This window comes from Oncorhynchus clarkii, chromosome 23, assembly GCF_045791955.1.
Source record: "Oncorhynchus clarkii lewisi isolate Uvic-CL-2024 chromosome 23, UVic_Ocla_1.0, whole genome shotgun sequence".
Taxonomy (NCBI): domain Eukaryota; kingdom Metazoa; phylum Chordata; class Actinopteri; order Salmoniformes; family Salmonidae; genus Oncorhynchus; species Oncorhynchus clarkii.
Window position 1 is genome coordinate 18,175,485 of NC_092169.1, and position 20,632 is coordinate 18,196,116.

The 20,632-nt window shown below is 40.6% G+C and overlaps 1 protein-coding gene across 1 annotated transcript; it reads left to right on the forward strand.

The window, feature by feature from the left end:
* Positions 1 to 16,278: 16,278 nt before the first annotated feature.
* Positions 16,279 to 20,016, forward strand: LOC139381532 (protein phosphatase 1 regulatory subunit 3C-B-like). The gene is made up of 2 exons (XM_071125151.1): positions 16,279 to 16,468; positions 18,708 to 20,016. The coding sequence occupies exon 2, from the start codon at positions 18,736 to 18,738 to the stop codon at positions 19,669 to 19,671; it is 936 nt and encodes a 311-aa protein (XP_070981252.1). The 5' UTR covers positions 16,279 to 16,468; positions 18,708 to 18,735; the 3' UTR covers positions 19,672 to 20,016.
* Positions 20,017 to 20,632: the final 616 nt, after the last annotated feature.

Sequence of the window (20,632 nt, forward strand, 5' to 3'; positions counted from 1 at the left end):
TTTTGTAAGCACTCAGAGAATTCATTTATAGACACAGAGTCACAGGGCTATGTTGAAGCTCATATAATTAAATTAAAGATGGACTTTATGATAACTCTGACTTGTTTGTGGTTTGCTCTCTCATGATTTGGTAATACAGGAAATTTCCACGACACACCTTTGGCAGTTATTACAGCTGTGAGTCTTTCTAGGTAAGTCTCTAAGTGTAACGACTGTCTTTGGGTGAAAGAGAGGAGGACCAAAATGCAGCGTGATGATTATCCATATTTAATAGGAATACTTAAACACCGAACAAAACAACAAACCAACAAAAAAGGAACAAAGACGATACAGTCCCGTAACGTGAACACTGAACACTGGAACAGGAACAATCACCCACAAAATACCCACAGAATATGGCTGCCTAAATATGATTCCCAATCAGAGACAACGGTAGACAGCTGCCTCTAATTGAGAACCAATCCAGGCAACCATAGACGTACAAAAACACATAGATAGGGTAACACCCCCAGAAACATACAAAAAACCCTAGACAGGACAAAAACACATACATCACCCATGTCACACCCTGACCTAACCAAAATAACAAAGAAAACAAAGAATACTAAGGTCAGGGTGTGACTCTAAGTGCTTTTCACACCTGGATAGTGCAACATTTGCCCATTTATTATTTTCAAAATTCTTCAAACTACGTCAAATTAGTTATTTGGTCTTAGATTTTAAAGCAGATTTAAGTTAAAACTGGAACTCGGCCACTCAGGAACGTACACTGTCTTCTTGGTAAGAAACTCCAGTGCAGATTTGGCCTTGTGCTTTAAGTTATTGTCTTGCTGAAAGGTGAATTCATCTCCCAGTGTCTTGTGGAAAGCAGACTGAATCAGGTTTTCCTCTAGAATTTGTCCTCTGCTTAGCTCTATTCCGTTTATTTTTTTTTACCCTGAAAAACTCCCCAGTCCTTAATGATTACATGCATAGCCAAAACATGATGCAGTCACCACTATGCTTGAAAATATGGAGAGTGGTCCTCAGTAATGTGTTGTATTCGATCATCCTCGCAGCCTTTTCCCTGCCTGTACTGTTGCCCTTTTGGACCCGCTGTGTATGACCTTCTGCCTGTGGTCCTTGCAATAAACATAAGCTGAGCCCTGCGCTTGAAACCAGCTCTCTGTCTCCCCTCGTGTTCACTACGGTATTCAGGACATAAAGTTAATTGCTTTGCCATATTTTTTGCAGTATTACTTTAGTGCCTTGTTACAAACAGGATGTATGTTTTGAAACATTTTCTTCTATACAGGTTTCCTTCTTTTCACTCTGTCAGTTAGGTTAGTATTGCGGAGTAACTACGATGTTGTTGATCCATCCTCAGTTTTCTCCAATCACAGCCTTTAAACTGTGTAACTGTTTTAAAGTCACCATTTGCCTCATGGTGAAATCCCTGAGTGGTTTCCTTCTTCTCCAGCAACTGAGTTAGGAAAGAAGCCTGTATATGTATTATTTTCTGCTAACCCTAAACAACTATTCTATTTTACAGTAGATATCTTGTTATTTCTATTAAAATGCATTATTTCTTTTTTTCGGGATATGTATACAGAGTATGTCCACATCACCATCTGACCATTTTATTGGTAAACTAAATGGTAATGAAAAAGTTGTATTTTTTTGTGATCCAATAGGTAATATAGTAAATGTATAATCATTTGGTTGTAATCCAGAGAGGTTAAAAAAGTATCTAGATCCTCTATGACGCTGTGGAGGGATCCAAATTGTGGATTTAAAAAAAAACATGAATCATCAGCGTACAACAACACCTTTGTTTTTAAGACCTTGATTTCTAACCCCTTGATATTATTGCTGGATCTGATTTTAATAGCTAACATTTCGATGACCATATTAAATAGATATGCCAATAGTGGACAACCTTATTTTCTCCTCTTGACAGTCTAATACTTTCTGAGAAGTAGCCATTATTTACTATTTTACACCTAGGGTTACTTTACATAACTAACCCATTTTATAAGCGATTCTCCAAAATTGAAATATTCCAGGCATTTATATATTCCAGTCGTACCTTATCAAAAGCCTTTTCAAAGCCTGGAGTTTTCCTGGACTTAAATGTTCCTCCTGTGTAATTTGGCCTTCACATGAGTCTTTCTGTACAGCTGTTAATTTTACATTATTCATAGAAAAAAATCCATACAGTTATCTTTGGTTAGTGGAGATGGAGGAGACTGAAACGAAAACATGAGCTTAAAGTACTTTTCATCCTCTTTCAAAATATTGTTTGGTGAATCATGGGTGACTCCATCATTTGTCACAAGTTTCCAGCCAATTATTGTTGGTAGCATTTCTAAGATAAAACATTTTTTTTGTTAATGTCCTTTATAAATTATTCTGTCCTAGTTAAAAACAATTTACCATCCAATATCTTCGCCCACGTAGAAATACTGTAAGAGTAATATATAGCCATTTCTTTTAATGGTCCGACCGTATTCAGTCCCCTATCAACACTTTTTTTAATTTTATTTTTTACTTTTGGTGCCAGCGAGAATTATTATAAGAAAGTAATCAAGACAACTAGCTTGATTGAGCCTCCGCCATCTCACTCGGTCAGTATATTTAAGCCTCCATATATCCACTGAAACAACAAATAAACTCAGCAAAAAAAGAAATGTCCTCTAACTGTCAACTGTGTTTATTTTCAGCAAACTTAAGATAATAATAAATATTTGTATGAACATAACAAGATTCAACAACTGAGACATAAACTGATCAAGTTTGGGCGGCAGGGTATGGGGCGGCAGGGTAGCCTAGTGGTTAGAGCGTTGGACTAGTAACCGGAAGGTTGCGAGTTCAAACCCCCGAGCTGACAAGGTACAAATCTGTCGTTCTGCCCCTGAACAGGCAGTTAACCCACTGTTCCCAGGCCGTCATTGAAAATAAGAATTTGTTCTTAACTGACTTGCCTGGTTAAATAAAGGTAAAATAAAAAAAAAAAAAAAAAAAAGTTCCATAGACATGTGACTAACAGAAATGGAATAATGTGTCCTTGAACTGGGGGGTCAAAATTAAAAGTAACAGTCTGTATCTGGTGTGGCCACCAGCTGTATTAAGTACTGCAGTGCATCTCCTCCTCATGGACTGCACCAGATTTGCCAGTTCTTGCTGTGAGATGTTACCCCACTCTTCCACCAAGGCACCTGCAAGTTCCCAGACATTTCTGTGGGGAATGGCCCTAGCCCTCACCCTCAATGGGATTGAGATCACCCTCAATGGGATTGAGATCCGGGCTCGTCGCTGGCCATGGCAGAACACTGACATTCCTGCCTTGCAGGAAATCACGCACAGAACGAGCAGCATGGCTGGTGGCATTGTCATGCTGGAGGGTCATGTCAGGATGAGCCTGCAGGAAGGGTACCACATGAGGGGGGAGGATGTCTTCCCTGTAACGCACAGCGTTGAGATTGCCTGCAATGACAACAAGCTCAGTCCGATGATGCTGTGACACACCTCCCCAGACCATGATGGACCCTCCACCTCCAAATCGATCCCTCTCCAGACTACAGGCCTCGGTGTAACGCTCATATCTTCGACAATAAATGCGAATCCAACGATCACCCCTAGTGAGACAAAACCGTGACTCGTCAGTGAAGAGCACTTTCTGCCAGTCCTGTCTGGTCCAGTGACCGTGGGTTTGTGCCCATAGGCGGTGTTGTTGCCGGTGATTCCTGGTGAGGACATGCCTTACAACAGGCCTACAAGCCCTCAGTCCAGCCTCTCTCAGCCTATTGTGGACAGTCTGAGCACTGATGGAGGGATTGTGTGTTCCTGGTGTATCTCGGGCAGTTGTTGTTGCCATCCTGTACCTGTCTCGCAGGTGTGATGTTCGGATGTACCGATCCTGTGCAGGTGTTGTTACACGTGGTCTGCCACTGCGAGGATGATCAGCTGTCCGTCCTGTCTCCCTGTACCACTGTCTTCGGCATCTCACAGTATGGACATTGCATTTTATTGCCCTGGCCACATCTGCAGTCCTCATGCCTCCTTGCAGCATGCCTCTGGCACGTTCATGTAGATGAGAAGGGACCCCGGGCATCTTTCTTTTGGTGTTTTTCAGAACCAGTAGAAAGGCCTCTTTAGTGTCCTAAGTTTTCATAACTGTGACCTTAATTGCCTACCCTCTGTAAGCTGTTAGAGTGTTAACGACCGTTCCACAGGTGCATGTTCATTAATTGTTTATGGTTCATTGAACAAGCATGGGAAACATTGTTTAAACCTTTTACAATGAAGATCTGTGAAGTTATTTGGATTTTTATGAATTATCTTTGAAAGACAGGGTCCTGAAAAAGGGACGTTTCTTTTTTTGTTGTTTATACAGTATCCATGACTTTTGTGATTTCCTTAAGTGCGTGAGAGTGATAGTTTGTAGTGTGATTTCCTTTACGGTTCATTGAGGTATTTAAAACCGTATTATAATCATCCACCATAATATTAGTCTTGTATTGCTTATAGGTTTGAAAAAAATATTGTATACTGTACCAGTCAAAATTTTTAATATTGTAGAATAATAGTGAAAAAAAATATGAAATAACACATATGGAATCATGTAGTAACCAAAAAAGTGTTAAACAGATCAAAATATATTTTATATTTGAGATTCTTCAAAGTAGCCACCCTTTGCCTTGATCACAGCTTTGCATACTCTTGGCATTCTCACAACCAGCTTCACCTGGAATGCTTTTACAATAGTCTTGAAGGAGTTCCCATATATTCTGAGCACTTGTTAGCTGCTTTTCCTTCACTCTGCGGTCCAACGCTTCCCAAACCATCTCAATTGGGTTGAGTTCGGGTGACTGATTGTGGAGGCCAGGTCATCTGATCCATCACTCTCCTTGGTCAAATAGCCCTTACACAACCTGTAGGTGTGTTGGTTCATTTTCCTGTTGAAAAATAAAAACATTGCCCACAAGAGAATGGGACCCATCCATTCGAAGGGAGCACACAGTGCCACCCACAAAACAGAAGCAGATCAACCAGCAAAAGCAAGACACCTGTATTTTTGTAGGAACTAGGTGTATTGTTACACCATCCAAAGTGTAATTATTAACTTTACCACGCTCAAAGGGATGTTCAATGTCTGCTTTTTTACCCATCAACCAATAGGTGCCCTTCTTTGCAAGGCATTTGTAAACCTCCCTGGTCTTTGTGGTTGAATCTGTGTTTGAAATCCACTGTTCGACTGAGGGACCTTAGAGATAAATGTATAGTGCCTTTGGAAAGTATTCAGACCCCTTCACTTTTTCAAAATGTTGTTACGTTACTGCCTTATACTAAAATTGATTATATTGTTTTTTTTTCTATGTACAAATCTATGTAGAGTGTGTGCAAATGTAGAAGAGTAGGGAGGTACGCAACAAATAGGCCATAGATCCGGAGGTGGCTTAACCGTAGGGGCGGCAGCGTAGCCTAGGGGTTAGATCATTGGTTGCAAGTTCAAATCCCCGAGCTGACCAGGTACAAATCTGTCGTTCTGCCCCTGAACAAGGCAGTTAACCCACTGTTCCTAGGCCGTCATTGAAAATAAGAATTTGCTCTTAACTGACTTGCCTAGTTAGATAAAGGTTCAAAAAATGAAATAAAAATAGAAAACCGAGAAGCCAGCCACAGCAATGTGTCGGAGGAAAAACCGTACAACTGGCAACCGTGTAAGCATGCATGCGCCCAACCCGCCACAGGAGTTGCCAGAGCGCGATGGGACAAGGACATCCCAAACCCTCCCCCAACCCGGACAACACCGGGCCAATTGTGCGCCGCCTCATGGGTCTCCCGATTGCGGCCGGCAGCAACACAGCCCAGGATCGAACACAGATCTGTAGTGATGCTCAAGCACTGCAGTGCCTTTGACTGCTGCGCCACTCGGGAGGCTTTCAATGCTGCAGACATGTTTTGGTACCCTTCCCCATATCTGTGCCTCGACACAATCCTGTCTCGGTGCTCTACGGACAATTCATTCGACCTCATGGCTTGGGTTTTGGTCTGATATGCACTGTCAACTGTGGGACCTTATATAGACAGGTGTTTCCAAATCATGTTAAATCAATTGAATTTACCACAGGTGGTCTCCAATCAAGTTGTAGAAACATTTCAAGGATGATCAATGGAAACAGGACACACCTGAGCTCAATTTCGAGGAGTCTCATAGCAAAGGGTCTTAATACTTATTTAATTAAGTAAAACAAAAAATTATTATACATTTGCAAAAATTTCTAAGAACCTGTTTTCACCTTGTCGTTATGGGGTATTGTGTGTAGATTGCTGAGGATAAAAAAAATAAAAAATTAGAATATGGCTGTAACATAACCAAATGCGGAAAATGTCAAGTGTTCTGAATACTTTCCAAAGGCACTGTATGTGTTGGGGTACAGAGATGACGTAGTCTTTCAAACATCATGTTAAACACTGTTATTGCACACAGTGAGTCCAATCTTAGTATAATTAATTTTCAATGCAGGTTGTAACACAACAAAATGTGGAAAAAGTCAACAGATGTGACTGCTTTCTGAAGGCACTGTATGTCATGGAAGTCATTATATGAGGTGAAAGGACATTGTGACTGAAAACGATAATTCCCTGGCGAGTTGCTTCTTGCCTGGACATCAGTGGCTCAGTGCATTCAGAGATATTAGAAAAGGAAGAGATAAGAATCATAGCGGGAAATTAATGGAGAAACGTGTAACGAACAAATAAAACAGCTGTTTCAGCTGTTTCAAAAACGGGTCCCTGAAAATGTTGTTATTGAAAAGGTTGACTGGAGGTTTTGACTGGTTCAGAGTGCTACCATGGCACATTGATACAAATGCAGATGAAATGAGGAGATGAAGCAGGAAACCAAATTGTGTGGGTTTTAATGCACACAAACACAGGAGCACGTGGGGAAAGGTTTGCAAGATACATTTGTGGTTTCGTTTTATACCGGAGCTCCAAAGCTTGCGTGGAAATCACTGAGTAGGTTACGTCACAGCAGTGTGCTGATGCTTGTATCACTTTAACAGAAGAGCGTGATAAATGTGGTCCTAAGCTTCTTTTTGTCAAACAACCACCTGATTGGTTTTGTGTTAGCTTCAGTAGAAGACAAAAAGGCTATCCTGCACACATACTGTAGTGGGATGTCATCAATAATTTGGCTGCTCTAAATTATTTTGACCAGCGGTGCCACTAGGGTACACTTTGTTGATCAAAGCATAGAGAACTGAACCTGTTTTCAACACAATTGGCTGGAAAGTGTCAATGTTTCAGAAAGTTATGTTTCCCCGTCACTAAAAGTACTCAGACACTTACAACATGCAAGGAAACCATAAGATGGCCGCGTCATGCATTCACCAACAGCAATAAGGAAGACGTGCGGCAGAAACGGCTGCTTAAATAGTCAAGGGTGTTAATGAGTAGAGTGGAGACAGGTGAGGTGAGTAGCAAGGGAGGGGCGTGGCCAGAATAGATGGAAAACCTGGGCTGCGTTCAGAACGTTTTTACATTCTGGAACATGCAATTAAACAGAAATGGTGTTGTACTGAATGACCAGTTGAAAAACAGAGAGGGGAATGCTGTCAGCATGGCCACTGCCCTTTAAATACGACACTCATTACTTCATGCCACACCCACCACTCGTCACACCCATATGCAAATTAAATACTGTAGTAATACTATAGTTAAAAAACTGTAGTGTTTTTGCAGACACTAGTGTTTTTGCGGACATTACTGTAATATTTACTACAGTGTTTTTGTGCAGATAATACTGTAGTATTTCCTATAGTATTCTTGTCATGGAGCGCATGTCCATGACTTGTAGACAATGACACTGAAACAAATTATTGGTTGAAGAAAGACTCTTTATTGTATCTGTTCAAGGTCTCTTCAAGGTTTAGCCAGAAATCCAGAAACTAAAGAGAATGTTGGATTGAGTAGCGCATTCCGTTTGCCAACATATAATTTCCATTTCAATTCCAGTCAATTCAAAAAGTAATCCAAATTCACGCTCCAATTAAAAAAATGTCTTTCTGAAAAGCCTTTAGCAGAATTGGAATTTCAGTGTACTTCCTCAATTGACTGGAATTAAAATGGAATTGACTCCAACCCTGCACCTATGGTTATTGCTGATGCCCGGGGATATGACTGGGAATCTTAAGTGGTGGTCTTGTGATGATGTGAATTGCAGGTTTTCTTGAAAAAGAAGATCAAGGAGACCTGCAGGGCAGTAATGATAGACAAAGTTCTGTACAGTCTTGCAACAGTGTACAACAAACAAAGGCTTTGTTGTATTTTGATGTTTTGCTGTGCACACTAATGTTTGCAGTGAATGAATTACAGGAATGTCAGACAAACACAACAAACATACTGATATTTCATCTAAAGCAATGTTGAAATATATGATAACATATTTTATATCAAAACAAATATGTTCACCAAACTTTTCTAAGCTTCAGTTTGTGTGGCTGCAGTGGCACTATAGACTAACTAACCCATCCGCAACCTCCCGACTATATATGACACATTGAAAATCTGAGGCCAGCACCCAACACTAACCTGCTAATACAGAAAATGTGCTGTAGATTATAGCTACAGTAAAAGACGGCTGAATTCTTTTTTGGACGGATTTAGATGTGTTTCTGTTTATAATTTCTGAAATTGAATCTAGGCTATTTGTTAGTCAATCTGTGTATAGTTAGATACATGCAGCATATGTTTCCCTAGAAGACTAAATCAACTCTTGCTCACGAGAATAATGTCATAAATCGATAGAATGAATGCTTCAATCTAGTTGACATAGGTCAAGTTTTCTCTGTCATCTCTGCTTCTTTCGCAGAGAAAATAAGTTTAAGGACCAGGGAGAAAATGCAATTAACCCATGAACAATAGGCTACAGTTATTTGAAGTCCCCTTGTGTCTCTTGAATTTGCATAGCACAAGGCTCTCCCGTCTCCTTGAGAGATACTGTCCTGTAGGTTTTTGCACAAACCCTAGTCTAGCGCACCTGATTATAATAATTAGCTGGTTTATAAGCTCAATCAGGTTAGTTACAACTGAGGGTGGAGAAAAAACCTACAGGATGGTAGCTCTCCAGGAAAAGGGTTGGAAAACCCTGGTATAGCGACTTAAAATCATCACACATCACATGATCGGCACCACTATCATCCTCTTTTACCACATCACCAGCTCTTTCCCTAACATGACTTGTCTATCTCTCCCTTCTCTTTATTTCCAACTCTCAATTTCGCAGCTTTTCTCTTATTGAATTCAAATCCGACATTTTCATTTTTGCTTCCATGGATCACCTTAACTTTTCTGCCCTCAAAAGCATTTGCCGATTGGCATGTAGACCAATTGGCACGTGTACAGGTAAGCCCGAAAGTCTAGGCTTAAGCACTAATGCCAGCCTAAACTAATGAAAGAAAAAGCTCAATGTAGGCTATAGATATAATTTGCACAATAATTATAAATGTATGGATTCTTTAAGCTATTGTTTTCTCTTTATTCAACCCGCCCGCCACTTACCCACCCTTCATCCACATATTATTTCATGAGAGAGTCCTATTTGGAAAGCCACATCACTTTGGATGGAGCTAGGACACCACATGCAAATGACTTATACATCTCCCAAAATGATAATATTCCCCCATTCCTCTTGTCTCCACCCTCTCCCTCATCCCACTCTCCCATATAATGAATTGGGTGTTCATTTGGCCGTAATTCAGTGCTCAAAGCCAAGTGCCCAACAGGCATCCTGCCAGTGTCCTGTTGCCCCAATACCCCACATTCAACATCTCCACGGTGGGCCACATTCTAAATGTCCTTCTTCAAACATTCAGTAGGCTAGAGGAGAGCAGTATGGGTCACATATTCGATAGATATGGATAAAAATAACCAACAAAGTATACTAGATGGCTTCCCACTTTGCCTCACAGAAAGACCCCCTTGTTCCTTTTTTTGCCTCGCTAAAACTGCGACAATAGTGTTCTGAAGCTCTATGTTCACTCCAATTTGTATAAGGTGAGCAGGGGCTCAATGTCTGTAACAGGAAAGAAACTCAATAGAATGTCATACAAACTCAAAACAGGGTAACAGACTCTTAGTGTTACCACCCTAGTTATATGAGATTATGCTGTACATTAGGCTTTACATTGAGCAACATCAAATCCTCATATCCGCCTTCTCATTTGTCACGCCCTGAATATATTAATTGGATGAGTGGTATTGTTTTTTACTTTGGTTGGGGAACTATCTCCGTCTTTTCAGAAATATTTTTTAAATATATTTTTTTACGGTTTGCAATGTGGACAGCAGATAGTTTCATATGCTAATCCAGCAGTATATGGAAACATTTCCTAAACCCTTTATTTGGCTGAACGTAATTACTCATGTTATATTGTAACCAGCTATCACCTAGATATTGAACTGCCCATGAAGATGTTGCCATCTGCTGGAGGATATCACTCCTTACATGCACCACCACTTTACTACAAGACATTGATGTACACAGCTGCTATGTAAGTTTCTCTGGATAAGAGCGCCTGCTAAATTACTAAAATGTAAATACATGTCATTGTAAGAAAAGCTCACCACCTTTCAACGTGAAAAAGATAGAAGATAAGCGTTTCCGATGACATCATTCGGAAAAACTGATGACATCAACTGGGGTGCGTTCAGTTTGATTAAATGTATGCTACCTTGCGTGACGGTTTGTTTGAACAACGCGATTCCCCAAAACGTTAATCAGCGTTCTTGAATAGACTTCTCGTGTGCATCAGGTGATTTTAAACAACTATGAGCAGGCAAAGGTTAGTAAAGTAACTTTTGCCTATTCAGTTGGTTAATAGTCCATTGCAGACAATTTTATCTCAATATCAAATAATTTCTGGTTAATAATTAAGCACCTTATTGTGATTGTTTTCAATTAAAATGGTCAAGTCAAAAATAAACTAAAATAGCTTCTTAGCAAAGAGCAATTTTTCAAGAAATAATTTAGCTAGCACTGCTAGATCGAGTGGTCTGAGTGGGAAGGGAAAAACTGAAAATGACCTGTTATTGGTGAAGAGTTTTGGAACTCTCTGTCTTGTTGGTCTATAAACTAATTTACCATATAATAATGTCACCAGGGAAGGCCAAAACTCCATCCCAACAAAACAGGCTGAAATTTCAGGCAGTGTTTTCAAACAGCTCTTACACTAAAAGGGGCATTATCCTAATTTTCACCAGTTCACAATATTATTCCAACCTCATAGTGTGGATTTAATTATATTCTTTGACTTTGATTATTGTTTTAGATGGAGACATGAATCCAACATAAAAATGATTAATTTGTAGACAAACTGAAATTTGCTGACAACCAAACACAATTCAATATCATTTTTGAAATACAATAAATAGCCTATTCATTTGTCGAAAAATTAACAAATTATATGTTTGATTCAAGTCTCCAACTCAAAGTTAAGGCTATTTTACAAACTGTAACATTCAACCTTAAAATGAGTAACACAACTAGGGCCACATTTTGAGGTTACTGTAACTATATATTTCTTCTTATATAATCATATAAAGCATGCATGTTCAAGATATTATGCATAGGTCATCACAGGTCTGTGGATATCTTCACAATTGCTGTAATAATCTGTGCAGAATCTCGAACGGCATTGGTCACTTGCACCATGTCCGTTTAATGTAATCTCAACTGCAATCCATGTCATTTGGTTCTGCTATTAGATGAAGCACAGTGAAATCACAATATTCTGTTGTATAACTAAGCAAACTATCTGATATTGTATTCCCATTTACCAGGGCCGGTAAAACCCTGGATCGTTGTTATTCTAACTTCCGCAACACATATAAGGCCCCCCCCCCGCCCTCCTTTCGTAAAGCTGACTACGACTCCATTTAGTTGCTTCCAGCCTACAGACAGAAACTAAAACAAGATGCTCCCGCGCTCAGGTCTGTTCAACGCTGGTCCGACCAATCTGATTCCATGCTTCAAGACTGCTTCGATCACGTGGATTGGGATATGTGCCGCATTGCGTCCAACAACAATATTGACGAATACGCTGATTCGGTGAGCGAGTTCATTAGAAAGTGCATCGGCGATGTCATACCCACAGCGTCTATTAAAACATTCCCAAACCGGAAACCGTGGATTGAAAGGCGAACCACTGCTTTTAACCAGGGCAAGGTGACCGGAAACATGACTGAATACAAACAGTGTAGCTATTCCCTCAGCAAGGCAATCAAACAAGCTAAGCGTCAGACAAAGTAGAGTTGCAATTCAACGGCTCAGACACAAGAGGTATGTGGCAGGGTCTACAGTCAATCACGGATTACAAAAAGAAAACCAGCCCCGTCGTGGACCAGGATGTCTTGCTCCCAGACAGACTAAATAACTTCTTTGCTCGCTTTGAGGACAATATAGTGCCACTGACACGGCCCACTAACAAACCTTGTGGACTCTCCTTCACTGCAACCGAAGTGAGTAAAACATTTAAACGTGTTAACCCTCGCAAGGCTGCAGGCCCAGACGGCATCCCCAGCCGCGTCCTCAGAGCATGCGCAGACCAGCTGGCTGGTGTGTTTACGGACAAAATTCAATCAGTCCTTATCCCAGTCTGCTGTTCCCATGTGCTTCTAGAGGGCCACCATTGTTCCTGTTCCCAAGAAAGCTAAGGTAACTGAGGTAAATGACTACGGCCCCGTAGCACTCACTTCCGTCATCATGAAGTGCTTTGAGAGACTAGTCAAGGACCATATCACCTCCACCCTACCTGACACCCTAGACCCACTCCAATTTGCTTACCGTTTCAATAAGTCCACAGACGACGCAATCGCAACCACACCGCACACTGCCCTAACCCATCTGGACAAGAGGAATAACTATGTGAGAATGCTGTTCATCCACTACAGCTCAGCATTTAACACCATAGTACCCTCCAAACTTGTCATCAAGCTCGAGACCCTGGGTCTCGACCCCGCCCTGTGCAACTGGGTACTGGACTTCCTGACGGGCCGCCCCCAGGTGGTGAGGGTAAGAAACAACATCTCCTCCCCGCTGATCCTCAACACTGGGGCCCCACAAGGGTGCGTTCTGAGCCCTCTCCTGTATTCCCTGTTCACCCACGACTGCGTGGCCATGCACGCCTCCAACTCAATCATCAAGTTCGCGGACAACACTACAGTGGTAGGCTTGATTACCAACAACGACGAGACGGCCTACAGGGAGGAGGTGAGGGCCCTCGGAGTGTGGATTCAGGAAAATAACCTCACACTCAACATCAACAAAACAAAGGAGATGATCGTGGACTTCAGGTAACAGCAGAAGGAGCACCCCCCTATCCACATCGACGGGACAGTAGTGGAGAGGGTAGTAAGTTTTAAGTTCCTCTGCGTACACATCACTGACAAACTGAATTGGTCCACCCACACAGACAGCGTTGTGAAGAAGGCGCAGTTGCGCCTCTTCAACCTCAGGAGGCTGAAGAAATTTGACTTGTCACCAAAAGCACTCAAACTTCTACAGATGCACAATTGAGAGCATCCTGTCGGGCTGTATCACCGCCTGGTATGGCAACTGCTCCGCCCACAACCGTAAGGCTCTACAGAGGGTAGTGAGGTCTGCACAACGCATCACCGGGGCCAAACTACCTGCCCTCCAGGACACCTACACCACCCGATGTCACAGGAAGGCCATAAAGATAATCAAGGACAACAACCACCCGAGCCACTGCCTGTTCACCCGCTATCATCCAGAAGGCGAGGTCAGTACAGGTGCATCAAAGCAGGGACCGAGAGACTGAAAATCAGCTTCTATCTCAAGGCCATCAGACTGTTAAACAGCCACCACTAACATTGAGTGGCTGCTGCCAACATACTGACTCAACTCCAGCTCACTTCAATAATGGAAATTGATGTAAAAAATATATCACTAGCCACTTTAAACAATGCCACTTAATATAATGTTTACATACCCTACATTACTCATCTCATATGTATATACTGTACTCTATATCATCTACTGCATCTTGCCATCTTTATGTAATACATATATCACTAGCCTTTAAACTATGCCACTTTTATGTTTACATACCCTACATTACTCATCTCATATGTGTATATACTGTACTCGATACCATCTACTGCATCTTGCCTATGCCGTTCTGTACCATCACTCATTCATATATCTTTATGTACATATTCTTTATCCTTTTACACTTGTGTGTATAAGGTAGTAGTTGTGGAATTGTTAGATTAGATTACTCGTTGGTTATTACTGCATTGTCGGAACCAGAAGCACAAGCATTTCGCTACACTCGCATTAACATCTGCTAACCATGTGTATGTGACAAATTAAATTTGATTTGATTTTGATTTAATAGGGAACAGACAAAGAACAAGACAGGAACAGCGTCAGAACATGGGTAACACAGACATACGAACAGAGTGGTTAGAGTGTTGGACTAATAACCGAAAGGTTGCAAGTTCAAATCCCCGAGCTGACAAGGTACAATCTGTTAGTTAACCCACTGTTCCTAGGGCGTCATTGAAAATAAGAAATTTTTCTTAACTGACTTGCCTAGATAAATAAAGGTAAAATAAATAAATAAAAAATATATAACAATCAATCCCGAAGCAGGGAACAGAGCTAGGAAACAGACAGATATAGGGAAGGAAATTAAACAAGTAATTGAGTCCACGTGAGTCCAATGAGCGCTGATGCGCGTGACGGGGAAAGACAGGTGTGCGTACTGAAGGTGGCTTGAATGCGTAATGTTGGGGAGTCTGGTGCTTGGGAAGGAAGTGCGGGAGCAGGCATGACACCCAGTGGTCAAGTAAAGATACCTTAATAGAAAATGACTCAAGTAAAGTCACCCAAAAGTCATCCAAAAGTATTTGGTTTTTACATATACTTAAGTATCAAAAGTAAACGTAATTGCTAAAAGATAAATTCAAATTCCTTATGTTAAGCAACCCAGAAGGCACTATTTTCTTGTTTTTTAATTTACGGATAGCCAGGGGCACACTCCAACCCTCAGACATAATTTACAACGAAGCATGTGTTTAGTGAGTCCGCCAGATCAGAGGCAGTAGGGATGACCATGGATCTTCTCTTGATAAGTGTGTGAATTAGATAATTTTCCTGTCCTGCTAAGCATTCAAAATGTAACGAGTACTTTTAGGTGTCAGGGAAAATGTATGGAGTAAAAAGTACATTATTTTCTTTAGGAATGTAGTGAAGTAAAAGTATAAAGTTGTCAAAAATATAAATTGTAAAGTACAGATACCCCAAAACTACTTAAGTAGTACTTTCAAGTATTTTTACTTAAGTACTTTACATCACTGTATACATTTGGTTGACAACTAAACCAAAAATCTGATATGTTTTCCATTGGAATTTTATTGAGCTTTTAGATCGTTGAAAGCATTGTTTAATATATAATGTGTCATCACTAACTTTTATCTGACTTTTTGAGTGGGTGAATTTACTGTAGGTTGTAATCTCATTGATCAATGTCTCTACCAAATATGATTATCTATGTTGAAATGACTTAGTGTGCCCCGTAGTGTGCCGAACAGGCCCAAATATAGGAGGGAATGAAATTGCCATCTTTATCTTTTTTTTAAAGGTCTGATAGGTCAACACACACAGTGATTTGTGACATTTCTAAATACTAATATTATCTGTTCACTATTAGAAAGTGGCTTTAGATCTTATATCAAAAGCGATTCAAATGGATTAATTTGGTCTTGGATAATAATGGATAATAATTAACTTATAACCATTGCCTAAAACCAATTGAGAAAATAAATAAGCTTTAAATAGCACTCTTGCAAACATTTGACCAAATTACAATACCCATATCACCTTGGAAAATGCCCTTGATAACTCTAGGGGTGAGATAAAATAAATTAATTGAAGGATTCCACCTCACTTTTGTCACGTGTTCATATTTTTTATATTGAAGGAAAGGAGATCATAAAAACATAAAACAGAAACAGTTAATTAGCTGTAGCACATCATCAATACCAGCAGAGGTCTACAATGATTTTCAAATAGAAAGTGTGTCAGTTTGAGGTATCCAAACCATGGATCTTGCATACTCAAAACCCCATTATGGATTGACCAGAGTCCAAGGCATATTGATTCTGATTGGTTGAAGCTAAACTCCTCAGATTTTTCATTGGTTGTTTGAGAAACCATGTGAGAGAAATATGCAAATTGGCTTGATGTGGCAGTTGAAATCACTGGCTCTCATGCATTGGGAGACTGAACTGCAGAGATAGCAAGAGGGGGGCGTGCCTGCTCAAAACTACTGACATCAACTTATGAATTCATGGCAAAATACTTGAACAAAACTATTTTTGAAGTGTATTTTGTTCAATCATCTTTGTCTTGGAACCTCTCTCTACATTGTTGATTATATTTATTGAGTGCCACGAGGTAAGGATAATACATTTTTATTTTTAATGTGGCTCTACAGTAGATATTTGCAGTTTAAGGCAATAACTCAATTGGATGGGTTCTCAATTTGTAAGCAGAATACATTTTGTATGGATCATTTCACAAAGTTTGGGGTTTTCATTTAGATTTTAGGATTATCATGATAATGTGAGCTGAAAAAAGTCTATGGTTGGTCAATTCACTTGTCTGGTGAAGTAGTTGCAAAAAACCAATGTTGGCAGCAATGCAATGTCATAAGACATTGAATTTAGTACTAGACATTGACATGTACAGTGGCAAGACAAAGTATGTGAATCCTTTGGAATTACCTGGATTTCTGCATAAATTGGTCATCAAATTTGATCTGATCTTCATCTAAGTCACAACAATAGACAAACATAGTGTGCTTAAACTAATAACACACAAATGATTGTATTTTTCTTGTCTATACTGAATACATAATTTAAACATTCACAGTGAAGGTTGGGAAAAGTATGTGAACCCCTAGGCTAATGACTTCTCCAAAAGCTAATTAGAGTCAGGAGTCAGCGAACCTGGAGTCCAATCAAGGAGATGAGATTGGAGATGGTGGTTAGGGCTGCCGTGCCCTATAAAAAACCTGCATAAAATTGGAGTTTGCTATTCACAAGAAGCATTGCCTGATGTGAACCATTCCTCAAACGAAAGAGATCTCAGAAGACCTAAGAATTGTTGACTTGTATAAAGCTGGAAATGGTTACAAGTATCTCTAAAAACCTTGATGTTCATCAGTCCATGGTAAGACAAATTGTCTATAAATGGAGAAAGTTCAGCACTGTTGCTGCTCTCCCTACGAGTGGCCGTCCTACAAAGATAACTGCAAGAGCACAGCGCAGAATGCTTAATGAGGTTAAGAAGAAGAAGACTTACATAAATCTCTGGAACATGATAACATCTCTGTTATCGAGTCTGCGATACGTAAAACACTAAACAAGAATAGTATTCATGGGAGCACACCACGGAAGAAGCCACTGCTGTCCAAAAAAAGCCATTGCTGCACATCTGAAGATTGCAATAGTGCACCTGGATGTTCCACAGCGCTACTGGAAAAATATTATGTGGACAGATGGAACTAGAGTTGAGTTGTTTGGAAGGAACACACAACACTATGTGTGGAGAAAAAAAGAGACAGCACACCAACATCAAAACCTCATCCCAAGTATGGTGGAGGGAGCATCATGGTTTGGGGCTGCTTTACTGGGGTTGATTTGCTGCCTCAGGGCCTGAACAGCTTGCTATCATCAACAGAAAAATGAATTCCCAAGTTTATCAAGACATTTTGCAAGAGAATGTTAGGCTGCCTGCCTGCCAATTGAAGCTCAACAGAAGTTGGATGATGCAACAGGCAACAACCCAGAACACAGAAGTAAATCAACAACAGAATGGCTTCAACAATGAATAATGCCTTCTGGAGTGGCCCAGTCAGTCCTGACTTCCACCCGATTGAGATGCTGTGGCATGACCTCAAGAGAGCAGATCACACCAGACATCCCAAGAATATTGCTGAACTTAAACAGTTTGTAAAGAGGAACGGTCCAAAATTCCTCCTGACCATTGTGCAACTACAGAAAACATTTGGTTGAAGTTATTGCTGCCAAAGGAGGGTCAACCAGTTATTAAATCCAAGGGTACACATACTTTTCCCACCCTGCACTGTAAATGTTTACACAGTGTGACAACATATAATTGTTTGTGTGTTATTAGTTTAAGCAGACTGTGTTTATCGATTGTTGTGACCTAGATGAAGATGAGATCAAGTTTTCTGACCAATTTATGCAGAAATCCTGGTACTTCCAAAGGGTTCACATACTTTTTCCTGCGACTGTATAATATGGTTAAGTAAAGTGCATAAAGATTAATTGTGTGTTTAGATGAATACATAATGAACTCATTTGATAATGAACTCATTTGGGGCGGCAGGGTAGCCTAGTGGTTAGTGTTGGACTAGTAACCGAAAGGTTGCAAGTTTAAATCCCCGACCTGACAAGGTACAAATCTGTCGTTCTGCCACTGGACAGGCAGTTAACCCACTGTTCCTAGGCCGTCATTGAAAATAAGAATGTGTTCTTAACTGACTTGCCTAGTTAAATAAAGGTTAAAAAAAATATATATAAAAAAATAAGAGAACCTCAAAAGATCTTAAGAAAAAATATCCAAGCACTTTATTAAAATGCTTTCTGTTTGTTCCCTCTTTCCTCAGGGTGTTCCACATATTCAATTCATCAGCAATGCCAGGCCCTGTTATGCCTGTAGATATTGCTATGCAGATGTACATCACACACTCTCCACCTCTCTGGAGCTTCCTCAGCTCCTATGAGAACTTGAGGGTCAAGAACCGGGAAAACCACTACAAGCCCCTCCGGCCCTGCATTAGCTCCCAAAGGCCCTTGGATGCCCGGAAGAGCCCCAAGACCACCATAAAGATCCCCAAAGGCAAGAAGAAAGTGGTCTTTGCCGACTCCAAAGGCATGTCCCTCACAGCCATCCACATCTTTTCAAAGTTCGATGAAAAGCCTGTGCTCTCCGACTTACAATTTGACCTTACAGACCTGGAGAATGCCAACATGCAGCTGAAGATCAGCACCATGCGAAGCCTGGTGCTGGACTTCCCCCAACCCGCTGCAGACTATCTGGCCTTCCGGAACCGGCTGTTGAAGGACTCTGTGTGCCTGGAAAACTGCACACTGCAGGAGAGGTCACTCACAGGCACTGTGAAAGTCCGAAACCTTGGCTTTGAGAAATCTGTCCAGGTCCGGTTGACCGTTGACTCATGGAAAACCAACACAGACATTGACTGCTCCTTCATAAACAACGTCTACAGTTGCCAGGACACAGATACATTCACCTTTGTCTTCGATCTGCCAAGTTACGTGCATCCTTATAATAAAGTTGAATTTTGCATATGTTTCAAGAGCAAAGACCAGGTTTTCTGGGACAATAATGATGGGGAAAACTACATGCTCAAACCCATTGGGTGGAATGGAGAGGATGTGCAAACACTGGCAAAAACCATTGTTGAGCATAAGAAACCAGCAGAGCACAACAATGGTAATAAACTACTGGAGATGGAGTTTGACCAGTTTGGAAGTCCCCGTTTATCAAGTGGACTCTTTCCTGGGTGGCAAAGCTTGGGCAGAATTGAGAATGGTGCCAACTACTGGTGAAATTAGGAAAGACTTTCATCTGGGGTGAAATAGCAACTGAAGAGGTATAACAGGGATGGACTTGGATGGAGCAGGGTGATATAGATGTAGGACCTTAATTAGAGCCAGATTGCTACAGCAGGAAAATAATCATGTACCAACAGGAAATGTGAATTAGTATGTGGATTATAATTAATGGACATTTTTCTAGGAGTTGGTCCATTTGTCATAAGGGAAAATCAAATCTGAAATGTCTAAGCGGAAATTAGAAACTTTTGTATTTTTTAAACCTCAAATACACTACAAGTTTTAAAGTTACTGCATTGCAGGACAGTTATCCTGCAACAGGGTGATCAAATTAAGATCCTACATACAGTGCCTTGCGAAAGTATTCGGCCCCCTTGAACTTTGCGACCTTTTGCCACATTTCAGGCTTCAAACATAAAGATATAAAACTGTATTTTTTTGTGAAGAATCAACAACAAGTGGGACACAATCATGAAGTGGAACGATATTTATTGGATATTTCAAACTTTTTTAACAAATCAAAAACTGAAACATTGGGCGTGCAAAATTATTCAGCCCCTTTACTTTCAGTGCAGCAAACTCTCTCCAGAAGTTCAGTGAGGATCTCTGAATGATCCAATGTTGACCTAAATGACTAATGATGATAAATACAATCCACCTGTGTGTAATCAAGTCTCCGTATAAATGCACCTGCACTGTGATAGTCTCAGAGGTCCGTCAAAAGCGCAGAGAGCATCATGAAGAACAAAGAACACACCAGGCAGGTCCGAGATACTGTTGTGAAGAAGTTTAAAGCCGGATTTGGATACAAAAAGATTTCCCAAGCTTTAAACATCCCAAGGAGCACTGTGCAAGCGATAATATTGAAATGGAAGGAGTATCAGACCACTGCAAATCTACCAAGACCTGGCCGTCCCTCTAAACTTTCAGCTCAAACAAGGAGAAGACTGATCAG